At 39.5% G+C, this 27,878-nt stretch overlaps 1 protein-coding gene across 1 annotated transcript in view; it reads right to left on the reverse strand.

The window, feature by feature from the left end:
- COG5 (component of oligomeric golgi complex 5) overlaps window positions 1-27,878 on the reverse strand; it is a 178,631-nt gene that overhangs the window by 100,961 nt on the left and 49,792 nt on the right. The window contains exon 7 of the mRNA XM_072350510.1: window positions 726-856. Coding sequence (XP_072206611.1) covers window positions 726-856 — 131 coding nt within the window. The remainder of the gene's footprint in view (window positions 1-725; window positions 857-27,878) is intronic.

Below are 27,878 nucleotides of genomic sequence, written 5' to 3' on the forward strand. Positions count from 1 at the left end.
TATACTTTGTTCCCTAATTTAAAAAGCAAAGTGGGTAGGAACTTGTGCTAGATTTTCCCCCTTACTGGAATACTGGAGATTAAAATATGTTGGTTTTTTTTAATAGCCAAAGGAATACAAATATTAAAAAAGGCAAAAGGGTCACGACAAATGATAGTACAAAAAGTTAAATAACACACATAGGTTATTAAAAATGTAGATAATTACATTTAGTATAGAAGAATGTAATGATGCGTATTCCCTGCAGTTAGTATCTACCTCTAAGTCTAAAATGCCTTTTAAAGTATTAATTGGAAATCCGTCAAATCGCTTTGTTACATAACTGCATAGCTAAAATGTAGAAATCTTCTTAGTTTTAAGAAACTACATTTTCCAGATTTATCTGTAAAGCTTGGCAATATTATCAATGTCATATACTGCACTAAATGCAGAATTTTATTCATTAGCAGTTTTTTTATCACACTGTTTAGAATTAAAGTATGTTATCTGCACATACTTCCTCACAAATTTTCAGAGTTAGATCTTATTGTTTTTGCAAATATTGCACAGCCAGTTTTGTCAGTTTCTCTGGATACTGATACGTGCGTAAGACTTTCTCTTACAAGTAAGATGGTTTTAAGTTTAACATCCATTAGAAAATGCAAGACCAAACAAAGGAAATCAGTCTCACAGCACCCTTTAAACTTCACTTTTGAAAGGAAGTTAAAAAAAAACGTGTGTTTTACCTGAGTCTCCACACCTTGCTCAAGTAACCTTTTAGCCTGATTTTCCACCTCCAGTCGAGCTCTTGCAATAAAAAGCAGGTCATTTTCAATTACTTCTATTCCAGACAGATCTATCCCTTGAGAAAGGTAATCTATAAAAGCAACAAAATATTGATAAGCATGACATATAATAATGGAACATTTAAAACACATTGAAACGTTTTGAAATTATAGTTAGTTCCAAAGAACATTTTTGCATAAAACACTTGACAATGGAGTACGCCAAAGGAATGCATTGTTCGAGAAAAATTGAAAATCTAAAGACTATTACTCAAAAATATGCATATTTAATACATCTCATTTAAGATATAAAACATAACCTAGGGAGTAAAAATCAGTTTCTCCGACCCCCTGAGATACCTTACCTCTATGCTACAAGTCCCCTGCTGTTGGTTCCCTGTATGGTATTGCGCTCCTGAGCTGCCCTAACATAACCAATGACCCATTCCCGAAAGAAGGGCCAGAGGACATCTTTTCTCAGATGGCTTCCATCTTTCTGTGGTAATCTCTTGCAATTCAAGAACTGTTCACTCAGTCTCCTGCAGGCTAATGAAGACCTACAGCTTAGATCGGGCTAGAATGCAAATCATGTTATGCAATTCCATTCAAATCTATTGTAAACCAAACCAACTATAGCCACTGCTCTGAAATGTGTGTTCCTGGAATAGGAGAAGCATAACCTGAGTGTACTTTCTTTAGGCTTCTCCAAGAACAGGATCTATCTTCATTCAAACCTCCAAATTACAACAGAAATTAGGTGAGAATCAGGCATTAAATTTATAAAATGGACATGCTGAACAACTCTGGGTGCTCTAGTTGAGATCCACAGGGAAGTATAGAAGCAGTCTAGGAAGAGTCCTCAGTAAACCTTCGAAGTTAGAAAACACTGTTTCTTTTCTTCCCTTTTCGTTTTTATGGGCTTCAAATCTTTTTAGATTTGAGTCAACCTAATTCAATTGTCAAAACAGGACCTTCACACCACTACTGATCTACAAGACAAAACCATTTGTGATTATGAAATGGTAGAGTTCTCGATTGTTGGGGGAGCCAGGAGGGGGAGCAGCAAAACTGCTACCTTGGACTTCCAGAGGGCAGACTTTGGTCCAGAAGACTAGTAGGGGGAGTACCCTGGGGTTCAGTCTTAGAGAGTAAAGGGGTCTAAGACAGCTGGTCGCTATGCAAGACGGAAATCTTAAAGGTGCAGGAGCAGGCTGTCCCCCTGAGCTTCAAAATGAGCCGGCAGGAAGAAGACTGGCATGGATTATAGGGAGCTAATCTTGAAGCTCCAGGAGAAAAAGAGAATCTACCGCCTATGGAAGAAGGGACAGGCAGCTCAGAAAGAGTACAGAGAAGCTGTTAAGATGTGTAGAGAGAAAATCAGAAAGGTAAAAGCCCAGCTTGAAGTCAACCTGGCAGCTAGGGTAAAAGGGAACACAAATCTCTTTTACAAATACATCAACAGTAAGAAGTGGACTAAGGAGACTCTCCACTCTTTACTGGATGAGGCTGGGAATGTAACCACTGAGGATACAGAAAAGGTAGAGGTTCTAAATGCCTTCTTTACATCTGTCTTTAAAGATCAGACCAGTTATCCTCAGGGTACTCCACTCTGACCAGGTAGTCTCGGCTGGGCAGCAGACAAAACCCCTGATGATTTAGGAGGAAACAGCCAAAGACCTACTGCTCCAACTGGACTGCCACAAGTCCATGGGGCCAGATGAGATTCACTTGAGAGTGCTGAGGGAACAGGTGGAGGTGACAGCTAAGCCACTTTCCATCATCTATCAGCACTCCTTGTTGACCCGTGAGGTCCCAGAAGACTGGAGGCTTGCCACTGTGACTCCCATCCACAAGAAGGGTTGTAAGGAGGACCCAGGGAACTACAGGTCTGTCAGCCTGACCTCAGTGCTAGGGAAGGTTATGGAACAGATTGTCTTGAGGGAAATCATGCAGCAAGTGAGGGACAACCAGGGGATCGGGCCTAGCCAGCATGGGTTCATGAAGGGCAGGTCCTGCTTGACCAACCTGATCTCCTTCTATCATCTAGTGACCTGTCTGCTGGACAAGGGGAAGGCAGCTGATGTAGTCTACCTAGACTTCAACAAAGCCTTTGACCCTGTCTCCCACAGTATTCTCCCGCAGAAACTGGCAGCCCGTGGCTTGGACAGGTACACCCTTGTCTGGGTAAGTAGCTGGCTGGAGGGTCGGGCCCTGAGAGTGATGGTGAATGGAGTTAAATCCAGCTGGCAACTGGTCACAAGTAGTGTTCCCTAGGGGCCTTCAATATCTTTTTTGATGACCTGGATGAGGGCACTGAGTGCACCCTCAGTAAGTTTGCGAATGACACCAAGTTGGCCAGGATTGTTCAGTCTGGAGAAGAGGAGGCTCAGGAGAGACCTTATTGATCTCTATTACTACCTGAAGGGACGTTGTTGCGCGCTGGGGGTCGGCCCCTTCTCTCATGTAACTGGTAATAGGACTAGTGGGAATGACTTCAAGCTGCGCCAGGGGAGGTTCAGACTGGACATCAGGAAACACTACTTCTCTGAAAGAGTGGTCAGGCAGTGGAATGGGCTGCCCAGGGAGGTGGTGGAGTCACCGACCCTGGAGGTGTTCAACAAACATTTGGACGTTGTGTTTAGTGAGAACTACTGGTGATTGGTAGGTGGTTGGACTGGATGATCTTGTAGGTCTTTCCCAACCTTGTTGGTGATTCTGCAAATACAGGACTACTCTCATTTACATATTTTTCAGCATTTTCCTCAATCAAGCATGAGTTCCACTCCTTCTTTAGAAAGAATGAATAAAACAAACTAATGGCTGAGGCACTTCACTTGGTGCCAGACACTTCCTTCGTAAGACAATGCTTCACCATTTCCATTTATTACAATGACTTCCTAATAGTCATCTTCCTTTATGTCCTTGCAGTAAGTCTATAATGTCACAGACTTAAATCCCTACTAAGCTAACTGAACTTTTAAACCTTAAATAACCTTTCACTTTAGTAACCAGTTATTTTTGTTTATTCACAATAAAGTGATCTAAGCATCACACTCATTTTTGCAACCATATGTTCATAACTGAACACAAAATTCCAAGTGGATCACTACACAGCTACATAGAGAAGAGCATCCCTTCACTGGCTCATGAGAAACTCAGCACAGGAAACTGAAATAAAAAGATTCCAGAAGTTCTGCATAAAACTGAGTAAGGAATAAAAGAGATCAACTTTCTTAACAGTACTCTGTGTCAAATAGGCTTCAATCTACTAAGAATAGACCTGCAGATGCTTTTGTCTGCATGCACCCACTTAAAAATTGATCAAAGGAGTCACAGGACAGGTGAGCAGCAGGGAAGTACATTTCATGTTGCACAGACTGTTAATGAAGCCCAACACAAACACATGTTTACAAAGCTGTTTTTGCTAGGGGCTATGGCAGTCCCGCTTACCCACGTAGGGGTAACTTATCCCGAGAAGAGCAATTTTTTGCTGTGACCAAGCAGCATATCCAAATGTGGTCTTGCAGATGAACCGGTTAAAACTAATACTGCGCACTCAGTACCTTAAGTTACCAACCAACAGGTGTCTTGAACGAGAATGCTATTTTTTTGACCTCTATTTGTCAGCTGACATACTAGGATTGAAAAAACAAATGCAAAGGAATAGCCACTGCCAAACAGATTTTTGGCAACGTGGCACTACAAAAGGTGCAGATATCATCAAAGACTCACCCACTCACCCAGTAAATAAAAAATTTGCTGTGGATTTCACTTATATGATAAAGTCCCCCTCCATACCCGCAGGCTGTTTATACATAATAAAACATGGGCCTGATCTCCTACAGCTAAAGAAAAAAAGTTATGAAAGAAATAAAAGAGACTGTTTTTCCCAACTGTATTTTATATCTAAATCTAAATTAGGCCATTTCAGGTGCTAAAAATCTAATCAGTCTGATGGTTCCATGAAAGGCACAGAAAGCCCATGCTGCTTTGGCTTCTCCAAATGCTCCATCTGTGCTTCAGACTGGCAGCCACCTCCGGCTCAACTGCCAAAATCTGCAGCTTCGCTTCACATTCCCTGTGATCCTAGCAGAATATTTTGGAGGCAACGCGTTTCTGTGGATCTTCATAACAGACAACCTTCCTGTGGGTTTAGCGGCTAGGCAGCCTGCCCTGGGTGCCATTACCTACTGCTCTAACCAGTAGAGAAGCCCCAGCAATCATATTGTACTATTCTCAAACGATGACCAGCTTTCATGTAGACAGCAAGTCTGCAGTAGAAACATCTGCAAGTGCTTTCCTGACCATCCTGTGTAAGAATAGAAGCTGCAACACAGACAGAACAAATCTAAACTTCTGTATTGCCACCAGTGAAGCTGTCACTGCTGCCCACATGGGTGGAACACAGCAGAGGCAGATGACACATTGCCAGAACCTCAGTGCATTTAGAATCCATAGTTTGGTTCTCCATCACTTCCACAGGGTTAACAGGACTTCCACACTTCTGTCTTTCAACTTAAAGCTTCAGAATGAAAGCAATCCTATATTAAACACAGTAGATTTAGTAGGTTTACTACTTATAACTATATAAAACTTAAGCCTAAAATGAGTTAGGAGCCAAATACACTGTACCACTACACTGCAGGGCTGCAGCCGTGGTGCAAACTGCCCTCACACTTTTTGCTGCCCCAGTCACTTCCATGTACTGAAGCAAGGGACGAAACTAGAGAAGGGAAATACAGTGCTGTTGCCATTCCTTCACCTCCCATTCCTCTGCTATCTGTGGTATTGCTTCCTTTTGAACTATCACACCTTATTAAGCTTGGAAATCACAGCTGGAAATGACTTTTTAAGGACTTAAAATACAGACTGCCCGCTGAATCATCTTCTTGAACAAAAAATATTATATGTCAAAGCAAAATGCACTGAGCCCTAGGAATCAGTGACATTTAATGCACCTCAGCCAAAGAAAGGGTTAGTTTCTTATATTTATTAAAGAAAAAAGATTTTTGTCATTATAATTCCAAATTTTCTTGATTTATTAAACCTGAACAGTTTTCTAATCCTCTGTTGCTTACAGCTATGTTTTTTAAACCACCATTTCCCAGATACTTATATAAGAGGAGTTTAACAGAGATAGATCTGATATGCACAGTACACTAGGTAGAAAAAAATACTCTGAGCAAAAGAGTGAGTTTTTCTGGCTCAACAACTTAGAATCTTTCTATGATATGATTTCCTTTTCTGACCTCAAACTTCTCTGTGAAAATATGTGATGAATGTTAAAAAAATCTGAATTCATTTTCTTAGTAAATATTCAAACATTTGAAAAACGGGATAATGATGAAGCCAGCATCACTATAAGCTTCTCAGAAACAGCATTATGCCTGTTATTTAAACTGATGATTGTGAGCTCTTGATGAAAACCAGAGAATCAACGGAAGCCTACTGATAGGAAACCAGGACAGACACAAACCAGTGTGATTAAACCCAGTCAGTCAAGAGGATACTTGAGCCAAAGTAGAAACCCTTCTGTGCTTTGAGATGCTCCATCAGCAACGCTAAGAACAAAAAGCAAAGTCACAGAAAAGTTCTAGAAGCAGATTAGAAGAGCTGAAGTGTCTTCCCTATGAACAACCTACCCAATGAGTACACAGGAAGCAGCCAGTGATAAATTAAGATGAGGCTACTGGGGGTAATGAAAAGAAATTAAAGTATTCCTGAAATTCTCTATTACTTCTATTTGCCTCGTCAAGAAATATATGGAGACTGAATGAATTGCTTTACTTTACTTTTACATTTTTAGCTGAGGGAAAAACTGGTGAGACCTGTAACATCTGTGTCCTAAGGCTGTTCATTTTTGAAAATGAAGAAAAATGACAATTTTCGAAGAAACTACTAGAATCTCATCTGATGCACAACGCAGGCACAAAAGAGTCACTGTTGGCACAGATGAGAGGACAGGTTACAACCTCCCCTCTTGGTGGAATGTAGATCGGTAGAAGATGTGCACAAAGCTGAACCTAAATCACTATTTACAGTATATATCTGCATTGGAGAGAATTAGAAGGAAATGGACAGGTACTGTAAAAGCACATAAAATCTTTTCTATGAGGAAGAAATATTCATTAATAACAAAATGTCATTCTTGAAGGCAGTTGTTACGAATTTAGTCTTTATTCCTACGGCAGTGCCTGGATACAAGCTCAAAACAAACACAATTAGTTGATGGATTTGTTAGAACTGCTGAGGATCAATTTGAATTTTTTTTCCTATCTACTTCTAAAGTACCCCAAAGTAATTTACTGATTCAAATGGGCCACAAGTCATGGAAACTTCCACGGTCTTCACTGCAATGTTGGCTACTGCACTTGCTAGCAAAACGGAAGGATGCCGTCATATTTGCCCCGGTTATATCCAAACCCCAGCTTAGGAAGCTGTTAGGCCTGACTAAGTTCATTTGTTTTTAATAATGCAGGTAATATAAAACTAAAAAATGTCCTAGAATTGAGCTTAAGAGCCTGATACCCTGGTAGAAACCCAATGCTCACTACTGGTTAAATAGATCTAATATTTTATATTCCATCTTTATTCCTCAAGTGGAATAGGTGGATAACCTAACCTAATGAACATCAGCCCGCTTTCTGCAGGTGCTTACATCTTCTGTGCAATTGATACATAGAGCAGGTGGGGAAAGGGAAGAGCAGTCACATTTGTAGGTCTTCAAAAATGGAAGCTCGTGCCCCAGAAGAGATCCTATCTCTGTGCTCTGCTTTAAGCAGACTAATTCTCTGCTTAGGCTGAACTGTCTGCCCCAAACCCTGCAGCAGGCTCCTAAGCACTTGCTGAAGCAAGGCTTATATTAAGTCTTTAAATCAAGGGAGATGGATTCCACTACAGTTAATATGAAACAATATCTTACAGTCATTTTATATCACAGAGAGTGCAAGCTCTTCTGAAAAAAAAGTTGCTTATTCCTATAAAAATTGTGTAAATTATGGTGCCCTGTGAGGTGTTCAAAATAAGAATGTTGCTCTATGCTGTGCTGCATACAATATGAGCTATACTTTAGATATGCTTTAGAAACTGATCAATCTTAAAAAGACTGATTTTGAAACTTTTATGAAGGGATTATGAATTCATTACTGAAGAGGAAGAAAATGTTACTGCCAGCTATGTACAAATTTCCTGCTATCCTTCCTTCATTTTTCTACACATCCAGATTCCTGCAAAATTCTCCTTTCCTCTGTGATAGAACTGAGAATAAAATCTCTCTCTACCACTAAAATGCCATTAAGTTGCCATGAAAGCTGATCTTTATTTAACCAATTTCTCCCATCTTAAAAATTAACAACTCATATGCATAATACATAAGGTTTAGCATTTCAGCTGTCTGAGCAACATTAAGGAGGCAAAACTGTCCTGCTGGAGCCAGAAGCAGAACAGGGCCAGTGTTACTGTGCTTCTCTTTGCTTTCCTGAGCAGCGTGTTAACACACTCATGCTGTCTAAGTCCAGAAAAGGAAATAAAATATTAGACAACCAGGTACAGTTTCTCACAGATGCCCTTAGGGAACGGAGACATGAAAACTAAAAGCAAAGCAAAACTACTTCTCAGCCTTTCATATCAATCACACGCCAAGAACGTTTAAGTTCTAAAGAAATCAGGTCAATAGTAACAGAATCGAACTGGTGAAAGTAAATGATTCAAAGAAAGAATAAACCTGAACCACTCATTTAAACATGGGCACTCAACCTCATGCTGTAAAAGAGATCTGTCATCTACAGTGTGTTATTGTTCCAGAGTAGAACTTCAGAAGAAAACTGAGTTCAACACTCCAAAACAAGAGATCACCTGGATATAAAAGAATGTAACTTCTTCTAACATGTTTGTCATGAACAGAAGATGGGAGGAGGAAGGAATGGGTGTCATTTTGCACTTGGATTTCTGTTTCCTCATAATGATCATTGCTGATTTTTAAAGCATGCATTCAGGCTGCCCTGAGAGGCTGTGGATGGCCCATCCCTGGAGGTGTTCAAGGCCAGACCAGATCGGGCCCTGGGCAGTCTGGTCTAGTATTAAATGTGGAGGTTGGCAGCCCTTCCTGTGGTGGGTAGGGTTGGAGATTCATGATCCTTGAGGTCCCTTCCAACCCGGGCCATTCTGTGATTCTGTGAAAATATTAAGGAATGCTTTAATTATCACCTGTGGCCATCCTCTACCAACAGAGGAAACTTGCTTTGTCTCTGCAGACTGCACTCATAAAACTCAAGAAATAAACCCAAAGTTGATAAGAGGATGGGAGAAGTAGTGAAGAAACCTGACTATTCATTTTTAACATTATATTAAAGCTGCATTTAAACTGTCTTGATGGAAGAGTTAATTCCTACTCTCTGGGCTGGAAATCAGATGTCAGGCAAGATCTGGAATTGATGGAAATGAGTTTGATATCTATTTTTATCCTCATCCCTGACTTAACAATGAGCACCATATTTTGGAGACATCCCTGTGAAAATGCCATGATTCAGAAAATAGCTTAGCATACCAAGACAAACATTACTTAGGTCTAATCACTAGTTATACCGCACTACTCCCACATCCACTTAGACCTAAAGCGAAATTTCTTGAACTCCTTTAAGGTTTCCCACCACAAGATCCTCCCCTGTCTTTTTCCCTGTGCTGCACTCAGACCCGCAATCTTAGTGAACCACTGCTACTGCTGTTCTGTTTTGCTCGCTTACTTTTCCTCAGCTGCACAGAAACCTCGGCTCAAAGGCTGCCTCAAAGGTCACTCACACCCACCCAGTGGCTGCTCAGTGCTGGGGACGATACTATCATTGCCAGTAGCCTGGGTGATGGGACAAAATGAATTAAAGTTCAGATTGAATATTAGGAGAAGGCTCTTCACCAAAGGAAGGTGGGCACAGCCCCAAGCTGTCAGGAGGTCAAGCAGCATTGGGACAATGCTCTCAGACATGAGTTTGACTTTTGGGTGATGGTGTGTGGAGCCAGGAGTTGGACTCAGTGATCCTTGTGGGTCCCTGCCAACCTGGGATATTCTATGATTCTGTGATTCTAATCTTCAGTAAATTAAGCTCAAGTGCACCCAAAAGGAACCACTAAGACAGTGAAGGGGACTGAAGCACATGAGGACAAACAGAACTGTCTTTAACCCAGGGAAGATAATTAAAGAGATCTTGTTACTGTTGTCTGCTGCCCGACAGGTGGTTGGGAGAAGCTGGAGCCAGATCTTTCCTAGAGGTGCACACAGACAGGAAAAGAGACAAAAGAACAACTCTAAAAATCAAATGAAGGTTCTTAAGCTTTTCTTAGAAGTAGCTGATTTGAGAAACTTTCTCTAAAGCTCTTGAAACTTTTTTACTAAAACTGCATTTTTCTAAATTCTCTGTGATAAAATATCTGCATCACTGATGCCTTTCATCATCAGCAGTTGGACGATGGAGCTGCAATTGGCTCCATGCTATATATTCTAGCTGAGATTCTAGCCTATAAATTAGAAAACATAAAAAAAAAGTCTTACACAAGTACCTATGAGTTACAAGTACAACAGCTCTGTAACAGCATTCACAGCACGATGTTATAATCATAAAAACAAATCTCATTATATATATATATTACTTAGAAAATCCACATTTTAATCTGATTATTAAGTGATTGCTCTTCATTAAAAATAAACACAGAAAAACATTTCTCTGTAACAAATGTACTGGAGTTTAATTTAGCACTGCGCTGTCCTTCACATGTACATGGACTTTCAAAATCAGATTTATTGCAGCAACAAAGCAGTAATACCTCAACAAGTCAATATTCCTCTTGGGCTTTTTTTGGAGCTAAGCAAAAATAAAGCATGTTGCCAGTAAAAATCTAGTTGTCCTATTTCTGTTTTGAACGCACTTCGTACCATCACAGATGCAAAGCAATGTGTGTAGCATATGGGATAAAGAAAGGGGGACAGATAGGTATAATATAGAACATAGGAGACGCGAAGAACAAGTTGGGGACCACTGAAGAAATGAACATAAGGGTTGAAAGAGACAAGAATGACATCATGCTCAAAAATAAGACAGAGGAAAAATGCTGGAATGTGAGCTGTTAAAAGATACAACTATTAGTCTGCAATTTAGTGTCATCATTTCCTTTCCAGCTTGTACTTTTCCCCCTACTCCCTTATACGACAGTAGCTTTGCACTGCTTGTGCATTATCAATGCAAACAGCATTTCTGTTCAAATTTCAGGAGAGTGTCCAGGGCTGGAAAACGAAGGGGTGAAGAATGCTTTTTTGTAAATAAATTTCAAGCAGACACACATCAGGATCTTTATGTTCAGGAAAGTCTATCTTGAAATCCCAACAGCTGTCCAGCAAGCAATCTTCCCTAAAATGGAGCATTGCAGCAGCATATGAAAGTGGAACAGGATGAAATGTGTTCTTATATCTGCAAGAGATAATTGCACTGCAAATACACTGCAACTGTATCATAAACCCATGTAAAGGAATTATGCCCTTTGAACTGCATTGCTGGAGTGGCTGAACAAAATCTTTCCAGAACAGAGATACGGGCTCAGCTAAATGCAGGCATATGACTTTGACTCTTCTTTACCTCAGTTAGCACCAAAACTGAAGTCGTAAAAGCAATCAAAGTAGTGGGGAGGAGAAGGATATAAGAGATGACCTAAATTTACATGTTGATTTGAAAATACCAGTGATTTAGACTGCTTTTAAATAGTATTTTTAATATCATTCATTTTACCATTCAATAGGCAAGTAGTCTTTTAAATATTCAGCGTTACTTAAAGACATAATGATTCCATTCTCACCACTGCAGCGTGTTGCAGCAGATACATACAATACAAAAATAAAGGAAGATGTGTTCCAAAAATCTCAGTCAAAAATAACTATTTTTTCCAGCATCCTTTTGGTTGCTGAGACAGCAGAGATGGCAAACTCTTTGCTGAATCAGTGCCCTTGAAGGAGGACAGAAGAGATGTTTGTTCATTTGTGTGCTTTAATACATCATGCTAACAATTAAAGCCTTAACTTTGAACTACATTTTTATCAGGATAGAGATATGCACATGGATAGTTTTAGATTTTAAATGATACAAGCCTCCAGTTACCTTACAGAGCCGGCCATTTCTAGCTGCACTTCTTTTTTTCAATTCAGAGAGCTATAATCCACTTTCTTTTTACTTTTATCGTTGTTTTTACACCACAGCATGTATCCAAACCTGCCAGATCGTACATGGATCACTTCTAACACATACTTGAAAATACCAGGAGGTACTTTAAGATCAGTAGTGCTACAGTGCTACAGTAAAATCAAGTGACACAAAAACCTTGCTATTTATCTTGGCCCCAGGATAAGATGAGAGGTGAAACTGTTTTTTCTCTTTACTAATATACATGTAAGCTGCAAATAACTTCTTTCATATTCTTCTCTCCTTGTGGGTCTCTTCTGCCTGCTTTCAACACCCACCATTCACCCCTTTCATACTTGTACCTTCAGGAAAATATTTCTGCAAAAGCAGAACTGCATTTTCTTTAGAGCCAATCATGTTAACTCCCTCAGTACTTAAAAGTATATATAATTTTTATCTTTAATAAATGCCTGTTTAATTCCTCCCACCTCTTTCTTGGCATACCATCAATAACTGCCTGCAATTAGCTGCAGATTTACTTGATTTTATCATTTTTAGAGTCAACAGATGTTGTGTATGCTATAAATCACGCAGGTTTTGTGTACTTCAGATACTCTGTGGGAGACCAAAGTGAACCTTGTGTTATCCAGAGTGCTTTTGTAGACAACTTGAATATCGCTGCACAATTTTAAAGCATCATACAATATCTCATCTCCTACAGTAAAGCCTTATTAAAATTTAGAGATGAGCTTATGGCAGAAATCAACTCAGTCTGCCAGAATTCTCACCAGTTCTTCTAGCAACAACAAAAATCAGCAGCAGTACTAAAAGGATGTGCAAGAAAAGAATGCTGCTTGAAAGCCAAACCCAGCAGTGATCATATTCTGAATATTTGTATTTGAAGTTAGCCTCTACAGGTGCCTACGTTTTGATGTTTTGATAGAAATATAAAGCATTTAACCACAACTCAAAGACTGACAGCAGTTATCTCCCATGATGCATTAAGACTTTCTATCTTACACAATTCGGGTAGCGAAATTCTAAAGTGAATATTTAAAGCTTTCATCTTTTTCCCTCTCCACTCAACGTTTGTTTTGTCTGCTAAAAAACGTTCTGTAGGTACAAACTGGTAAAAGCAACTCTCGTCCTTAGCACTTAATTAATTAGTTAGCTGCCTCTGCAATGACAACAGAATGCAGGAAAGATGAAGGAAGTGCTACACACCTCCCCAGTCCAGCCCATATAAAATGCTCTCCATTGTCCATCACTGCTTCCAAACCTGCCAGATAACAAGCCTCAATGATTCCCCATGTAGAAGCACAGGTGAAAGGGGATTTGAGCAATGCACCTGCACACAGCTCTTCTTCAAGGATGACACTAGAAGAAACAACCCTCTAATGTTTGCCCAGTGACTGCCTTTAAACATGCTGTGCTATCATACTGTTTAATGCCACCCATATAAGATCGTCAATAACCTAAAAGTATAATATGATTTATCACTAATCTGGGTTAATCTGGGTTCTTAAGTGTATATTGATGCGCTTTTTTCCTTAAAAAAACAGAAAACAAAAAGCAACAAAAAAAAAAACCACAAAACTTACATTGATAAAATTAGGAATCACATAACATAATCTGTGGTAATTCCCCCTTCATAAGATTTAATCTAAATGTACCTTCCTAATTTTAATGCAGTGGAAAATCAAAAGCCAAGTCTTCTCATACACGGTTCTGATGACACATCTAAGTTCTATTATCACTAACACCACACAGACTCAAAACTAAAAATCAATATCTTAAGTAGCAGAGTTCAAAATAGGGAATTAAATGATAACAAGAACTTGTTAGAAAAAAATAATAATAATAAAAAAAAAATGTCCAAGGAAGCAAGCAAGCAAGCCTTCCAGTTCTTAAAGGCACAAAATGTTAACAGGTAACATTTAATTTAATGAATAATTGTTATTAAATAAATGCATTTTATTTTTATAGAATTGCACAATTATTTATCAGCAAATTATATTTAATAATTGACACACAAAAAATTGTTTGGACCAAAATAAAAGTGCTACTCCAAGGACAATAGCTGGTTAGCAATTTAGTACTTTAAAACAAAACTGTCAAAACATACAGACTCATTGTGTACTCATATGATTCCATCATAATTTTTATTGCAGTTCTTCTAATTCTAAATAATATTTAGTCTGGCAACAGATTCTTCTCAGGCCTCAGAAAACATAATTTGTAGAATTCACTGCAGACAGCTATGAATCATTTCAAGATCAGGAAAGTAGCAGCTTCTTATCTATCACTCACAATGGCAATGTTTGGACTAAACACCTTTTCCTTCTGGTGGAAAAAAATGGAATTAAAAAATTCAGAGGAAGAACAATTTCTCAACAACATTTGCTGAACTTGCTTGTAGATTCTCATTCCTGAAGAAATTATTATACTGCGGCACAGTTACAATTTACACTTTTCCAATAAACTGAATGTCTTTTCTACCTAGCAAAAATAAAAATGTGAAAATAAATATTCACCTTCAGCAGAAAATTCAGCAAAGATTATCACTGTTCTTCACTGTTAATAGTGTTGATACGTTTATGACCATTTACCACTGAAACACTAAAAATGAAGAAGTAGCCTTGTCTGAAAAAATAACGAGCATATGGTCCTGAGAGACAAATAAAATGACTGTCAACAAACTGATCACGGAGAACAAGCTTCTGGATGAGCTGTGCTCTCAGCTCTTAGCTGGGGAAGAAAGACATGCATTTTGTCTTTGAAGACACTAGTAACACACAGTGGTGGGGGCTGCAGAGCTGAGTAGCAAAAAGAAAGAAGTGAGAGGGGCCTGACGGTCTCACTAGTCCAAAAGCACCATCAAGACACTGTGGCACACAAAAGCTCAACATTGGTCTACTATCCTGAGTAAAAAAAGTTATTTTTTTCTGAGTCTCAAGAGCCTGAAATACTGAAATTCCAGTTGCCGGGCACCTTAAATGTGTGTGGTGTCTCACGTGCTGCACACAGCAGACTGCACCAGCAGGGCCAAGATGGCACAGTGCTGGGCCAGCTGACAGCCACCCACCGCAGATGGAGCCAGGCTGGGAAAGGAGGAACCTGGCGGCAGCTCTCAGCAGAGGCCTTGCTCAGCTAACACTATTACGCTGTTTCTTTATGTTTCTTGCTGTGTTCTGATCCAATTAAAATCACTGTAAGTAATTAAAAAGGCAGGGTTAGCTGATTGCATTTAAGGAGACATTACACAGATCATATTCGTAAATAAAATGTCTCATTAGGCCCAATAGAGACGCAGGAACGTGGCAGGACAGCAGTGCCTCCAGGCAGGCTGCAGGCCCACCCCTTGGGCTGGGGGGCTGCAGATAGCCCTGAGATTTTTCCTCCCCTTCCCCAGCACCTGAAAGGCAGTGCAGGCCCTACAAGAACCGACTCAAGCACAAGTATTAAAATGTCAGGTTTAACAGTTTCCATTAGTTTTGCGCTAAGGAACTGAGTCCTGTAACCTCTGCAAGGCAGTGGCTGTTTATATTTGGCATCACGTTTGCATGCCAAATGGCAAATCAAAATCGAATGCATTGTTTTGTAAGATATTTCAGTAATGGTCTGGAAGCAGCTATTGCTTCCTACTTCAAGAAAAAGTATTTCAATTATGTTGTATTATGTTACAAACTAATTTAGAGGAGAAAAACAAATAAGGCCTATGCAATTCCAAAACACAAGCTTCTTCAAATTTCTCTCTTGCGACAGGTCGGGCTTCATCAGGAATTGAACGAAAACTGCATTTCAAAATGTCAAACCTTCCCAGAAAGAAACAATTGCAAGTTTTATCTAACTCCTCTGAAGGCTCATTTTCATCCACAAAGTTAATTATGCTTGGTCTGACTTTGGTGAGCAGTGTTACGGATGGAGGCAAATTGCTGGAGTAAGGGAAAACAGACAGGTCTTCAAAGGCACTCTAGGTAAGACAGAGCACTCCATAGGAGCGTCGGGCTTCAATAATAAAATTTTGTATCTGATAGCAGGAAATAGGAAAATAATTTCATTGACTAGTTCAGAGAATGCTCAGTGCTCATTTTCCATCTTCTTGTATACACCCACAGTTAAGTAATGGCTCGTATAAAAGAGGCAGGAGGGGAGGGCAATAGAGATCATCGCTCAGTGTTCATACACCACTATGAATGACAGGAAAGGAGTTTTCTATCTCTGAAGCCTGTTGCAGGGGTAAAATTAGTTGAACACAATTCCAATTTCAGAAATACAGTGTGATGGAAAGCAGTTAAATTGAGTGTAAAGACCCCGCAGCAACCAAGAGAGGGACATCTGTCTGGGAACAGTGAAAGAATCGTGCTAATTAAGTTAGTAAAATGCACAAACTACCAGAAGAACATTTCTAAGAGGAGGGGAAAAAAAGTTCAAACAAACAACAACAACAACAACAAATCAGTCCTTGGTCTGATACAGCAGAACATTTCAGAATACTTCTAGCTTCATGTTTCTGAAGACCCGTATTTTGAGAGTCTGAGGTTTGTGTATATGTTTTTCATTCTGCCTGTACTCCCCAAACAGAGACTTAACCCCTCAGCCTCTCCCTGAAGAGGAGAAAGCAAATCATGTTTATGACCACGAGAAGCAGTGAGAGGGAAAGAGGCACCCAACCATCATTTCTTTCCCTGGAAAATGACAGAGAGCAAACATCAATAGGAGCAGTGCCAAAAGTTAAAAAACAGCCCTCAAAAAAACATGGCATGGTTCTAACATTTCAAAGGAATATCTGTGCAGATATTTTACTCTGTTGCAGTATTTCTGAGCTTCCTGAGCACTCTTGCTTTGCGTTTTCAATGTTTTTAGAAGTCCTGAGAGCTAAATGGCATCTTTAAAATGAAAGTTCAAATTTTCATTATCTTGATAGTAGCATTGTCATGAATTTCATAGACTCACAGAATGGATTATTTATGAATTTCATCTAATCATATAATTTGAACATACATATGTATTGCCAGTAGTACGAGATTTGCAATGTTGCATTGCCAGAAGTTAGCAATGCAGTCATGGAGTTCTACTACTTTTCCTTTTCCCAGAGCACATTCAGCAGCTGGGTCAGAAGGAGTTCCTTGTAAAAAGAAGGGGCACAGAGTGAGAAGTCTCTGTCTGATACAAAGGAAGCTACAAAGCCATCACTTGCAAGGGATAAGCTTGATAAGGAGAGCTGTTTTTCCACTACCCTTTTCTTACTGTCTTCTACTGAAAGCGATCATTTAGATGACCCCAGCTCTAGTGAGGTTTCGAGAAGAAGACAATTCAGCAGCAAGAACTGCATGCAGAGCCAAAAAGCTGCAGAACAGCAATTTATCTAATGTAAGGAAAAACATACATGGGACACTGCAAGGCAAAGTTACTGTATATTAGAGGTATAAAAAATTATAGGAGTCTCCCACCCCTTTTCATTCAATGTGGATAGGAAAAGATCCCATAGTCTAACTATACATGGCAAGATTCCAGCAGATCTAACAAAACTTCCAAACCTCACTTGTTAGATGGATTTTGCTTTACAAATGTGTTTAGAAATTGATAACCACCTGACTCATCTGCAACATAAGAGTTATTTCATGCCGTATTATTAGTCACCTGTTATCATCAGTGTCCTTTGAACTAATTCTGAGACTACAGAGCACAACATAAATCTACCACAGCTTTTTGGCACCTCCTGCCAAGAACTTGCTCATGCTCTGCAAAATTATGCAGACTGTTAACCTTACATAAATTTTAAGAGGCTGGGTCTTCCCAGAGTACAAGCAGAGGGCAGACCTTCTCGGTTTTTAATACCAATGACCAGAACAACAAATAAGGAAGAACCATTAAAACCTCCACCTCAATTTGAGCACAGCACCACTGTGCAGCTGCTCTACAAGGAAATGAACTGAAACAGTCCATGAAAAACAAAGGGTGTTCCAACACTTTAATAACTACAAAATGTCTCTTGGGTGGATCACCATAAACCTTATGTCTCATTGCTTAATCATTTCTGAGCACCTACAGCAAAGTGAAAGCGCAGCTCGTTTGGAATTCAGAAATAAATTCACCAGATGATCCTAACTATTTTCAGTATGCAACAGCACACCAACTGTGACAACCCAACATTTTATCTTCGGCACAAGGTTCCTAGAAGATTCAAAAGCAGTTATCATAAGATTTATACTGAGTCAAATATTAATGTAAATATTTCTAAGAACTCTTAGCTTCCAGTTTCCATTTAAATATTTTATAGACTTGCTTAATATGTTATTGCTTAATATGCTTAAAATGTTTTGACTAGTTCAGTCAGTGTTGAACAAAGAAAAAAAGAGTGCAAATAACTTAAGAAAACTGCTCTTCATCTGGAAACAGTTTTCCAACACACGCTGATAGGTTTTCTGCCCATCTGTTAAACCAGCCCCATCAAATTGTTTTGAGGACAAAGAAGGGGGACAGAAGACTCACAGTATTCAGTATGACTCATCCAATATTTTTCACTAGCCTTGCTTACTAAATGTAACTGTTGATTCTATGTTCTTTTTTTCTTTTCTTTTTTTTTTTTTTTAAACGAAAAAGAGTTACATTAAATCCAACACTAGATTAGAAACTTATACTAGCATACAGAATCCTGGCAATGAAGTCAATAGTCCACAGTATTTTTATACCAGCAAAAAGCCGAGGTACGCAAAATTGCTTTGCTGGTGTAATTTATCACACTTCATCCAGGAACTAACACACCCTGCATTGGCAAAAGTCCATTTGCACAGACTAGATATGAGGAGAAAGAATTATCAGGAGGAGCTGGAGCAGCTGAATGTGTCCACTGTAGATCAGATCTGAGCTACTGAGGCACCTCAGCACTGAAACAGCACAACGCTGTAGTTAGTGTGCACCGCTGGGCTTCACAAGAGGCATCTGTTTGGATTTCTAGTGAGCCCCTCCAGCACACGCTGCCAGGCAGGGTGCGAGCTAAGAAGTCAGAATTATCCTGTCACTCAACAGCACATGGGTTGCTGCTAAGCAAAAGTCTATTCTAAGCATATTGTTCTGTATTCCTCACGCTGTTTGCGATCCGATCATTCTGGTGTGAATTAGTATTTCCTCCATTTTTGGAGTAAAAAGAAAAAATGAAGTATAACAAGAAACAAACGACTGGACAATACTTGACATTTTGAAATGGTGGCACTGAGTCTCTGCAACTTTCTCAAGTAGGTCAGGCTGTTTAACCCCAAGGTGCTCATCTGCTGTTAACTGAACTATTTTTATCTTAATGGCAATAAACAGTATAGATATCAAAAAATGAACTCGGTCTGTTAAAAGCAATGTCGTAGCAAGTGAAAATAATTCAAACTGCTCAATTTAATGACTGTACAGGTCTCATAAAATGAAAGTACATTAAGTAGGCAGAAAAAAATCAATATGAACAAGAGGCACCTGCATATTGATTAAGGAACAAAACTGATGAGAAACGTCTGATGCTTTACCCTCATCAGCCTCCTCCTACTGGCACATTAGAACTCAGGCCCCAAACCAGTGACCACACAAACTGCCACTCTTTCCTTCTTCTCCTATCCTGTAAGTTTCTAAAACGTCACTAAGGCACATATTAGATGTACTGCATTTCTATTGTTTTATTAAATTAAGACACAACTGGAAATGCAAAATGTAAAAATAGGAGTTCAGTGGATAGATGAAGAGTGGAATCGTAAGTCAGCTTCTGACAGACGGGATATTTTGTTCTGCCAAAAAAAAAAGCTAATGAGGTATTATGTAAGAGTTTCTAAAATACCTGACAGGGAAAAATTACAATGAAAGTTATAGGTGTGCAGGGAAAATACTTGATACCAAAATTGCTTCAACATACTGTGTACACAAACGACTTCCAGCTCCAAGAGGAAAATGCTTAGAAGGCTTAAGAAATGCAAATCTTGGGATGGAAGATCTGTGCAAAACACAGCCATGAAGGTGGAACCATCCTTTTAAACAGGGAAGTTGTTCTGCCATCACACCATCATCCTTGCTGCTCAGAGTTTCTTTATTGTTTCACTTCATCTTCTATTGTTTTTTTTTTCCTTAACATATATTGAAAACTCTACAGAACTCCATAGTGTTAATACATTCAGGCCTTATCAGACTGGTAATCTAATTGAAAAAATCTAATTAGCTTATTACCTTTTATTAAACCCTTTCTAGGTGTAGTTGCAGGAATTAGGTGACAAAGGGTGACAAAATGATCCTGCAAGCTTTGTTAACAAAATGGTTGTGTTCTGCTTGTCTCAGGGTCTATGCAAAATTCATGACTTAATTTTCTCATCCACACTTAGAAAAAAAGTAGTTAAGCTGTAACATACATCACAGCAGCCTCAATTCATAGCAAGCAGATTGCCCTGTATATACGTGAAAGGTCAAAAGAACGTTGTCACAATAACAATAAAACAAAAATTAATTTGCAAAAATTCTTTTCCAAGGCACTCATTAGAATTATGATTGTATTTTGTTTGATATGCCCCATATCCTCAGAACAAAATTCTTCCACCACTGATTAATGTTAAACTGACCCAGGCTACAAGTCATTCCATGTGCCCTTTCTAAGTACTGCTGGAAGGTGAGCTTTCTCCCAGTCCTCTGGAATTTACCAGGAATTCAGAGATTTCTATGGGAGAAGGAGAACAGTAATAAGTCAGACGTGTATATAGTGTGACCATGCTGTAGATTTTTAGAAAGGGAAGATAGTGATGTCTGGTACCAGGCACAAGTCTCTTGTGATTCAGTTCTATGTCAGTGTATGCTGTCAGTCTAAGTCCTGGCATGTGGCTCCCCTCTCATCCCCATCTCCCAGCACAAAGACCACAATGGAGGAATAAAACACAAGAATTTATACAGATTTGGTGCACACTGGCATTAAGTTTCCGCCATCTTGTTTAGCAAATACTACATCCATTCTACTTTCCATTTACTCAATTAATGGATAAATATAGCACATATACATGGTTAATGCATATATATGTTGGTTCTGGTAAAAACAAGCAAAAATTTCCAAGTGTAAATGCTGAAAAGAACCGAGCAAATTAACAGACTTCAGAATACAAAGTGGCAGATTACTTGTAATTGAAACAAACACCTTCCCTAAGGGTAAACTGCTTGGAAAAAGTCAAGGAGCTATCATACGGCAATTAGACAAAAATGTAATACTTCTATATACCTTTTCTGAGCACTCAATCGCTGCGCTTCACGAAAGTATTCTGTGTGGATACTAGATACACTGACTGCAACTCATGTACCTAAATCAACTGTATTCTTGTGTGTGGGGAGAAGGGTTTATTAGCCAGCAAAGGAGAGGGACTGTGCTATATGGTCTTAAAATCCAGTGAAGAGAAGGAACTGAGCCTTGGAGAGCCTCTGGTGTTTGGAGCAGTGCTGCTGGGCTCGCTCCATTGCTGCGCCTTGCAGCAGGTAAGCAGAGTTCTCAGCACACTGCCCAGCCCTGCACCCAGCACCCCCCTATTTCTGCTTGTCTCTGCAGCCCTACTGATTATTAAATGATCTACGTGTTCAGCTCTAAATAGGTTTAGGCTTCTTGTGTAGGTCCAACTGCTCCTAAGGAAATGCTGAGTGCATATATTGATTCCAAATATTGACTCTGAACATGTTTGCATGCTGGTTGAAAAGGAGAAACAAAATCCAGCACTGTTCTCCTCTGGTTTTTGGTTTTGTATTTTGTTCTGTTTTTTAACAGCTTTATTTCAAATCCAGGTTTCTCCAAGCAGATAATAGCTTTTATTACTCAATATGGGCTATGGTTGGTAAATAGAAACATCACAGGTAAGCTTTTCCATGAAGGAATCTTGTTAATTTGTGTATGTTATTATTCAACCAGAGAGCATCGAACCCCTTTCCCACTCCAGTTCCACACGTCACAGGACACTGCTCAGACACTGTGTTATGGAGATGTGAGAGGAGGAGAGACTGCTCTGGAGAAACACCTCTGGTCATGAAGGTGAGTGGGAAGGTAAGAGCACATCATAAACACCAGCAGACAGCAGAAAGGATGAAGAGAATTGGAGGGAAATAGTAACAACCACCACCAATAAAATGACTACAAAACTTCAAAATTAAAATACACGCCCAATACAGAGTAATTTTAATGAACTTTCAATGACGGTATTTCAGACTAATGTACCCAAGGAAAACAAAATGAAATCTCTCTGAAATAAGATAGGCTACACAGATGGAAGTCTAGTACTGTGGGTTTTACCTCTGGGAGTTGCAGCCTGCACAAGATTCTATTCTTTCATTACAAATCTGTTGTGTGGGGGGCGGAGGAGGAGTAACTGTGTTACAGGGATAAAAAGAATAGCACAATTGTAAGAACATCTAGTTTTCTCTATGTGATTCTATCCATCACAATCCATCTTCTACTTCGCATTTGTTTTTCCCCATTACTTTACCCTAATACTGTATCACTAAAGAATATTTTAATGCTGGGAGAAAGCACTCTGTAAAGAAAGGCTCCTGAACAGGACATGGCTAATTCCTTAGCAGCAACTCAGTCATTAAACAGTCCTCCTTGTAAGAAGACACAGAAAAACAAAGAAAGCTGATCAAGCTCCATCAGCAGTGGGGAGGTCTGGCACAAACAGCAGCTGAGCTCTAGCTCAGACTGGATTTATGTTGGCAGAACTGTGAAATAAAGCCTGCAACATACTGTGCCTTTATCAATCCTGCTTCCTCAATAAGAGACATATAAGGATACTAATGTTTATGTTTTACCTCTCATAGGCTATTTTACTTAGGAAGGTTTGTATACAATTAAATTCAAAAAGGTCCAACATGCATCATTTTAGACATACTGCTCCTTAGAATCATGCCATCGAACACATACCAGCACGGTCTCATTTATGAGTATCTCAGAATGCTTCATAAACACCAACTGAACAGATGTCATGAATCTGAAAAACAATGCTGCCTGAGAATTCTGTGCTGACTTGGTTACAATCATACATTTTATTACAAAGTAGGAAAGGCTAGTGAAGGGGGAAGGAAACATCTAACTATACATCTTAGTGCATTTAGTATGTAGTTAAATTTAGTGATGTATCCTCCACAGTTAATTATTCAACAATTCAGTTCCTCCCCTACCAAAATATATATATATATTTATATGCGGAGAAGTATATATATATATATATTTATATATATATATATGGGGAGAAGTATAACAAAGCATAAAATTCAGATCAACACTGATTTATATGTAAAGGCAGGTGTAGACAAAATCTTTCTGAGCTCTGACCAGAACATTGCTCAGATGTTAAAATAAACACTTATGATCATATAGATTATGGTGGGCATTTTGCACTCCAGTCAAATTAAAAACATATATTAGATCGCTTTATTTCCCTGAACTTCTCATTTCTGGGCATACAACACACACACACACACACACAAGCGAAAAATAAGAAGTACAGAGAAATGCATAGGGACATCTCAAGGAACATAAATGTAGTGTTTCTCTTTGTGTTCTCATCTAGAAAGTACAGAACTAGGTCACCTGTTCTGCATCAGAATACAGTGATGTAAAACAGCTTTTTCTTTTTTGACTACAGTTCTGGGGGGGGGGGGGGGGGGGTGAGGACGGGGGATCCTTTTGAGTAGATTACATAATATCTGGTGCAACTACCTCAACCTGTTTTAAATAAGTAACACCTCTGAATTTCTGAATCTAATGAGCCAAAAATCTTCACAGCACATATTTTCAAACCTGAAACCAGGGCTAGAAACAGAAGCTTAAGCCCTGAACCAGCAGGAGTTCAATGACTAGTTATTTTCTGAACAATAATTCAAAGACCAGTTTCCCTAGAAATGGGATCATTGCACTCACTCCTTTTCAAGTGGGCTCATTTATCCAGGGAAACTGAGCAGCATAGCTTTTTTCCTTCTGTAAGTATGCCAGATAATTCTTCTATCTACCTTTTTTCTGTATCAACCCCCTAACCCTGATTTTTCTGCTGCTATACCACAGCAGACTATTACATTATAAATAAAACTTCAAATTGAGCAGAAAGAAACAAAAAAAGCCCGTCATTCACTGTGATTCAAGGTGGCTGAAAAGGGCTGCAGTGTAACATTCCGAGATAGAATTGCCTTCTCTTCCTGTTCTGCCTGCATTTACACAAGCTGCCAATTCATTTAATCCATCCACAAATGAAGGGAAAATGAATTTGTCCAAGTAGAAATATGGTTATAATAAACATGAAGTAGAAACTGTAAAGACACCTTTCCCTATTGAGTTTCCTTTGAAACTAACAGTAAACTTTTCCAGACGTAAAAATGCCCTAATTGGTTCCAAATCTAGCTTGATATGTTCAGCCTGCAAACCAAATATCTCTACACATAACTCAACGCATAACTGTAGTAACTGGAATGAAAGCGCAGTATAACAGTATAATAGAAGCTTCAAATACAAGTAATGAAAACCTTACCTCTATACATCTGATTTATTCAAAGATTTTACCCACATCAAGAAGATAAATAGATGTGATACTTAATATTTTACTAGAAAGCCAATATATTTTTTGTTTCACATTTCATCAGAGAGATTTGCCTTGGTAACACAGTATTGTTTGGTATTGGTTAGATTCACAATGGCAGAACTGTAATTTTGTCTCTTTCATTACCATGCTCAACCACAAAGGCACGTCTGCTTAAGGCAGACAGCAATTAATTAATTCTAATAATTATGGGTACTTGTGCAACAACTCACATTTTTGGATGTATCAAAGATCACATCAAGATTACAAATAGAAAGGAGGGTGTGACTTCAACACTATCTCCTCACTGATGTTTACTTTAATGTAAGTAGAAGTAATGAAAGCCTAAAAAGTCTAAATATATGTATATATTTCAGATAATGTAAAATCAGTGTAAAACTACACAGGACAGTTTACACTCAGAGGCTTCCTTCTTCAAATAGGAATAAAACACCTCTCTGTAAGCAACAGTGGAGGACAATGCTGATCATCTATAGACAACAATTCCAATAAGCAGGTATTTCATCCATAATGAAAGAGAAATTTTCTGTGAGTTTCACCCAGTAGTAAATTTTTCAAACCACTGTAATTGTAAAATATCCTTTGAATCAGGAAATTTCTTCCTGGCTGCCATTTTCTACACAAAGATGAAGGAGCATCTTGGAGGCCTCTGTATTTTTTAATGCTATGGGGGAATTACTTAAGAATACTGATTGAACATTTCATTAAAAATCTTATAAAGAATTTGGAGTATTTCAGCCTACCCAAATTGTATTTTGCACAGTATTTTTTCCTTATGTCTTTAAAGCTATCAATATTTATGGAGTCAATCACGCTCATCTTTTAAACGTTAAGAGAAGGAAAGCAGCACATTCAGATGCTATTGCTACAATGCTTTCTCCTTGATATTAAAAAAGCATATTGATGCATGAAGCTTGAAAGTGATATCATTTTTCCGAGTACTTTTCATTCATCATGCAAGGTTGCAGATTGTAAAATAGCTCAAAAAATAATAGAGGCTGTTATCCGGTCCAAACCCTCAGCTCAAGAAAGGTCACCTACAGCTGATAGCATGTTGTCCAGGAAACTTTCAAAGTTCTCAATAAATTAAAGGATGACACGAAACAAGGGGAGGGGTTGACTCAGCAAAGGGCTGTGCTGCCATCCAGAAGGATTTCTCCAGCTGATGTGGTTGCCAAGCCATTCTCCATCATATTTGAAAAGTCGTGGCTGTCAGGCAAAGTCCCCAGTAACTGGGAAAGGGAAACATCACTGCTACTTTTAATAAGACCCAGGGTACTACAGGCTGGTGAGCCTCACCTCTATGATCATGGCACAGATGCTCCTAGAAGCTATTTTAAGGGACATGCAAGATGAGAAGGTGATCTGTGACAGACATCACAGCTTCACCAAGGGCAGATCATACCTTACCAATCTTGTGGCCTTATACTATGGAGTGACAACATCAGTGGACAAAGGAAGGGCAACTGATGTCATCTACGTGGACTTGTGCAAGGCCTCTGACTGTCTCACACCACATCCTTCTCTCTAAATTGGAGAGAGATGGATTTGAAGGCTGGACTACTCAGTGGATAAACTCTGTGTCCAGGTAGAGGCCAGTCACAAGTGGTGCTCCCCAGGGATCCATCCTGAGACTAGTGCTTTTCCACATCTTCATCAATGACAGAGACAATGGGTTGAGTGTACACTCATCAGATCTGCTGACTGCACTCTTGATGAGTGATATAGTTGACACAACAGAAGGGAGGGATGCCATCCTGAGAGACCTGGACAAGCTTGAGAAGTGGGCCCGTGAGAACCTAATGAGATTCAGCAGGAGTAGGAACTAGGTGATCCTTAGGGTCCCTTCCTACCCAAGCCATTCCATGATTCTATAACCTCAACAGATTGGAGAGATGGGCGTAACAGGAATCTTGTGAAGCTCAATACGAAGTGTAAAATCCCGCATCTGGGGAGGAACAACAAAGGTTGTTGGGGATCACCAAGCTGGAAAGAGCTGAAAAAGAGCCGGTCCTTGGAGATCTTCAAAAACTGTCTGAACATGGTCCTGGGCACCCTGCTCTGGGTGTCCCTGCTTAAGGAGAGGTTGGGCCAGATGGCCTACAGAGGTCCCTGCCAACGTTAGCGATTAAGTGATTCTGTGACCTCCAAGGAAGGAGATTCCACAACCTCCCTGGGCACCTAATCCAGTGCTCAGTCAGTGAAGAAGTGTTTCTTGATACTCAGTTGAAACCTCGTAGGTTTTGATTTTGTGCCCGTTACCTCTTGTTCTGTCATCCAGCACCACTGCAAAGAGCCTAGCTCAGTCTTTTTCTATATTCTACTTTCTAGAATTTACACTGATTACATCCCCTCACAGGACTGCACTTCTCCGGGCTACACAGACCCAAGTACCTAAGCCTCTGCTAATACAAGAGAGAAAAAGAAGACGCTTTTGTGGCCTTTGCTGGACTCGCTCCAGTAGCTCTGTATTTCTCCCTTGTACTGAGAAGCCCACAACTGGACACAGCACTCCAAGTGTGGTCTAAGGATCCAAGAGTACTCTAGGGATGAACAGAGGAGAAGGGTTACCTCCCTTGATCTGTTGACAATACTTTGCTTAATGCATCTTGGGATATCATTAGTCTTATTTGCACTAAGGGCATAGTACTGGCTTGGGATCGACTTGGAGTCCAATAGGGCCCATGAGGACCTTTCCTGCAAAACTGCTCTCCATCTGGGTGGCCTGAGGTAGATCCTATGCAATCTCACGCACACTTGCCAGGATCAAGGGCTTTGGCTCTTCCTATTGCTCTCTCTCCTGCTAGAGTAGACGGTTTTCCCAGGTCATTTTATGCACCAGTGGGTTGCAAAGCCCTTCCTCCAGTTCACGTTGTGGCTGTGTTCACTTCAAAAGTGCTCTCGTATATTCCCACATGCCGCCTCTTTAAGGAGAATGCAATTGGTCAAAGCCCTCACAAAAACATTTCATGTTACAGTCCACTGTTGCAGTAAGTGGTCAGTTCCTTTATACTCGAGCCTTTGTCTGTTAGACCAGAAGCTATTCCCTGATAAAAACACTAAAATTTCTCCAAGTTGATGAAGAAAATAATAACTACATTATCATAGTACACATTGGATAGCTGAACAAGACAGACTCACAGTGAGCACTACTCATCAGTGGCAGTGACAATAGCAGAGTTTTAACTGACCCCAGCAAACACTGATTTCTTCAAGAGCAACTCAGCTGCTACTGAACCAGCACCATAAGTCCTCAGTGTTCCTTGAGGATCTGGGTTAGTACTGAGAACACCTGCTTTGATATCTGGCAACTGTTTGCTAGATAATAGCAATCAATGGAGATTATAATAATATATTAATCTCCGACAATACATTTG

The sequence above is a fragment of the Excalfactoria chinensis genome, chromosome 1, assembly GCF_039878825.1.
Source record: "Excalfactoria chinensis isolate bCotChi1 chromosome 1, bCotChi1.hap2, whole genome shotgun sequence".
NCBI lineage: Eukaryota > Metazoa > Chordata > Aves > Galliformes > Phasianidae > Excalfactoria > Excalfactoria chinensis.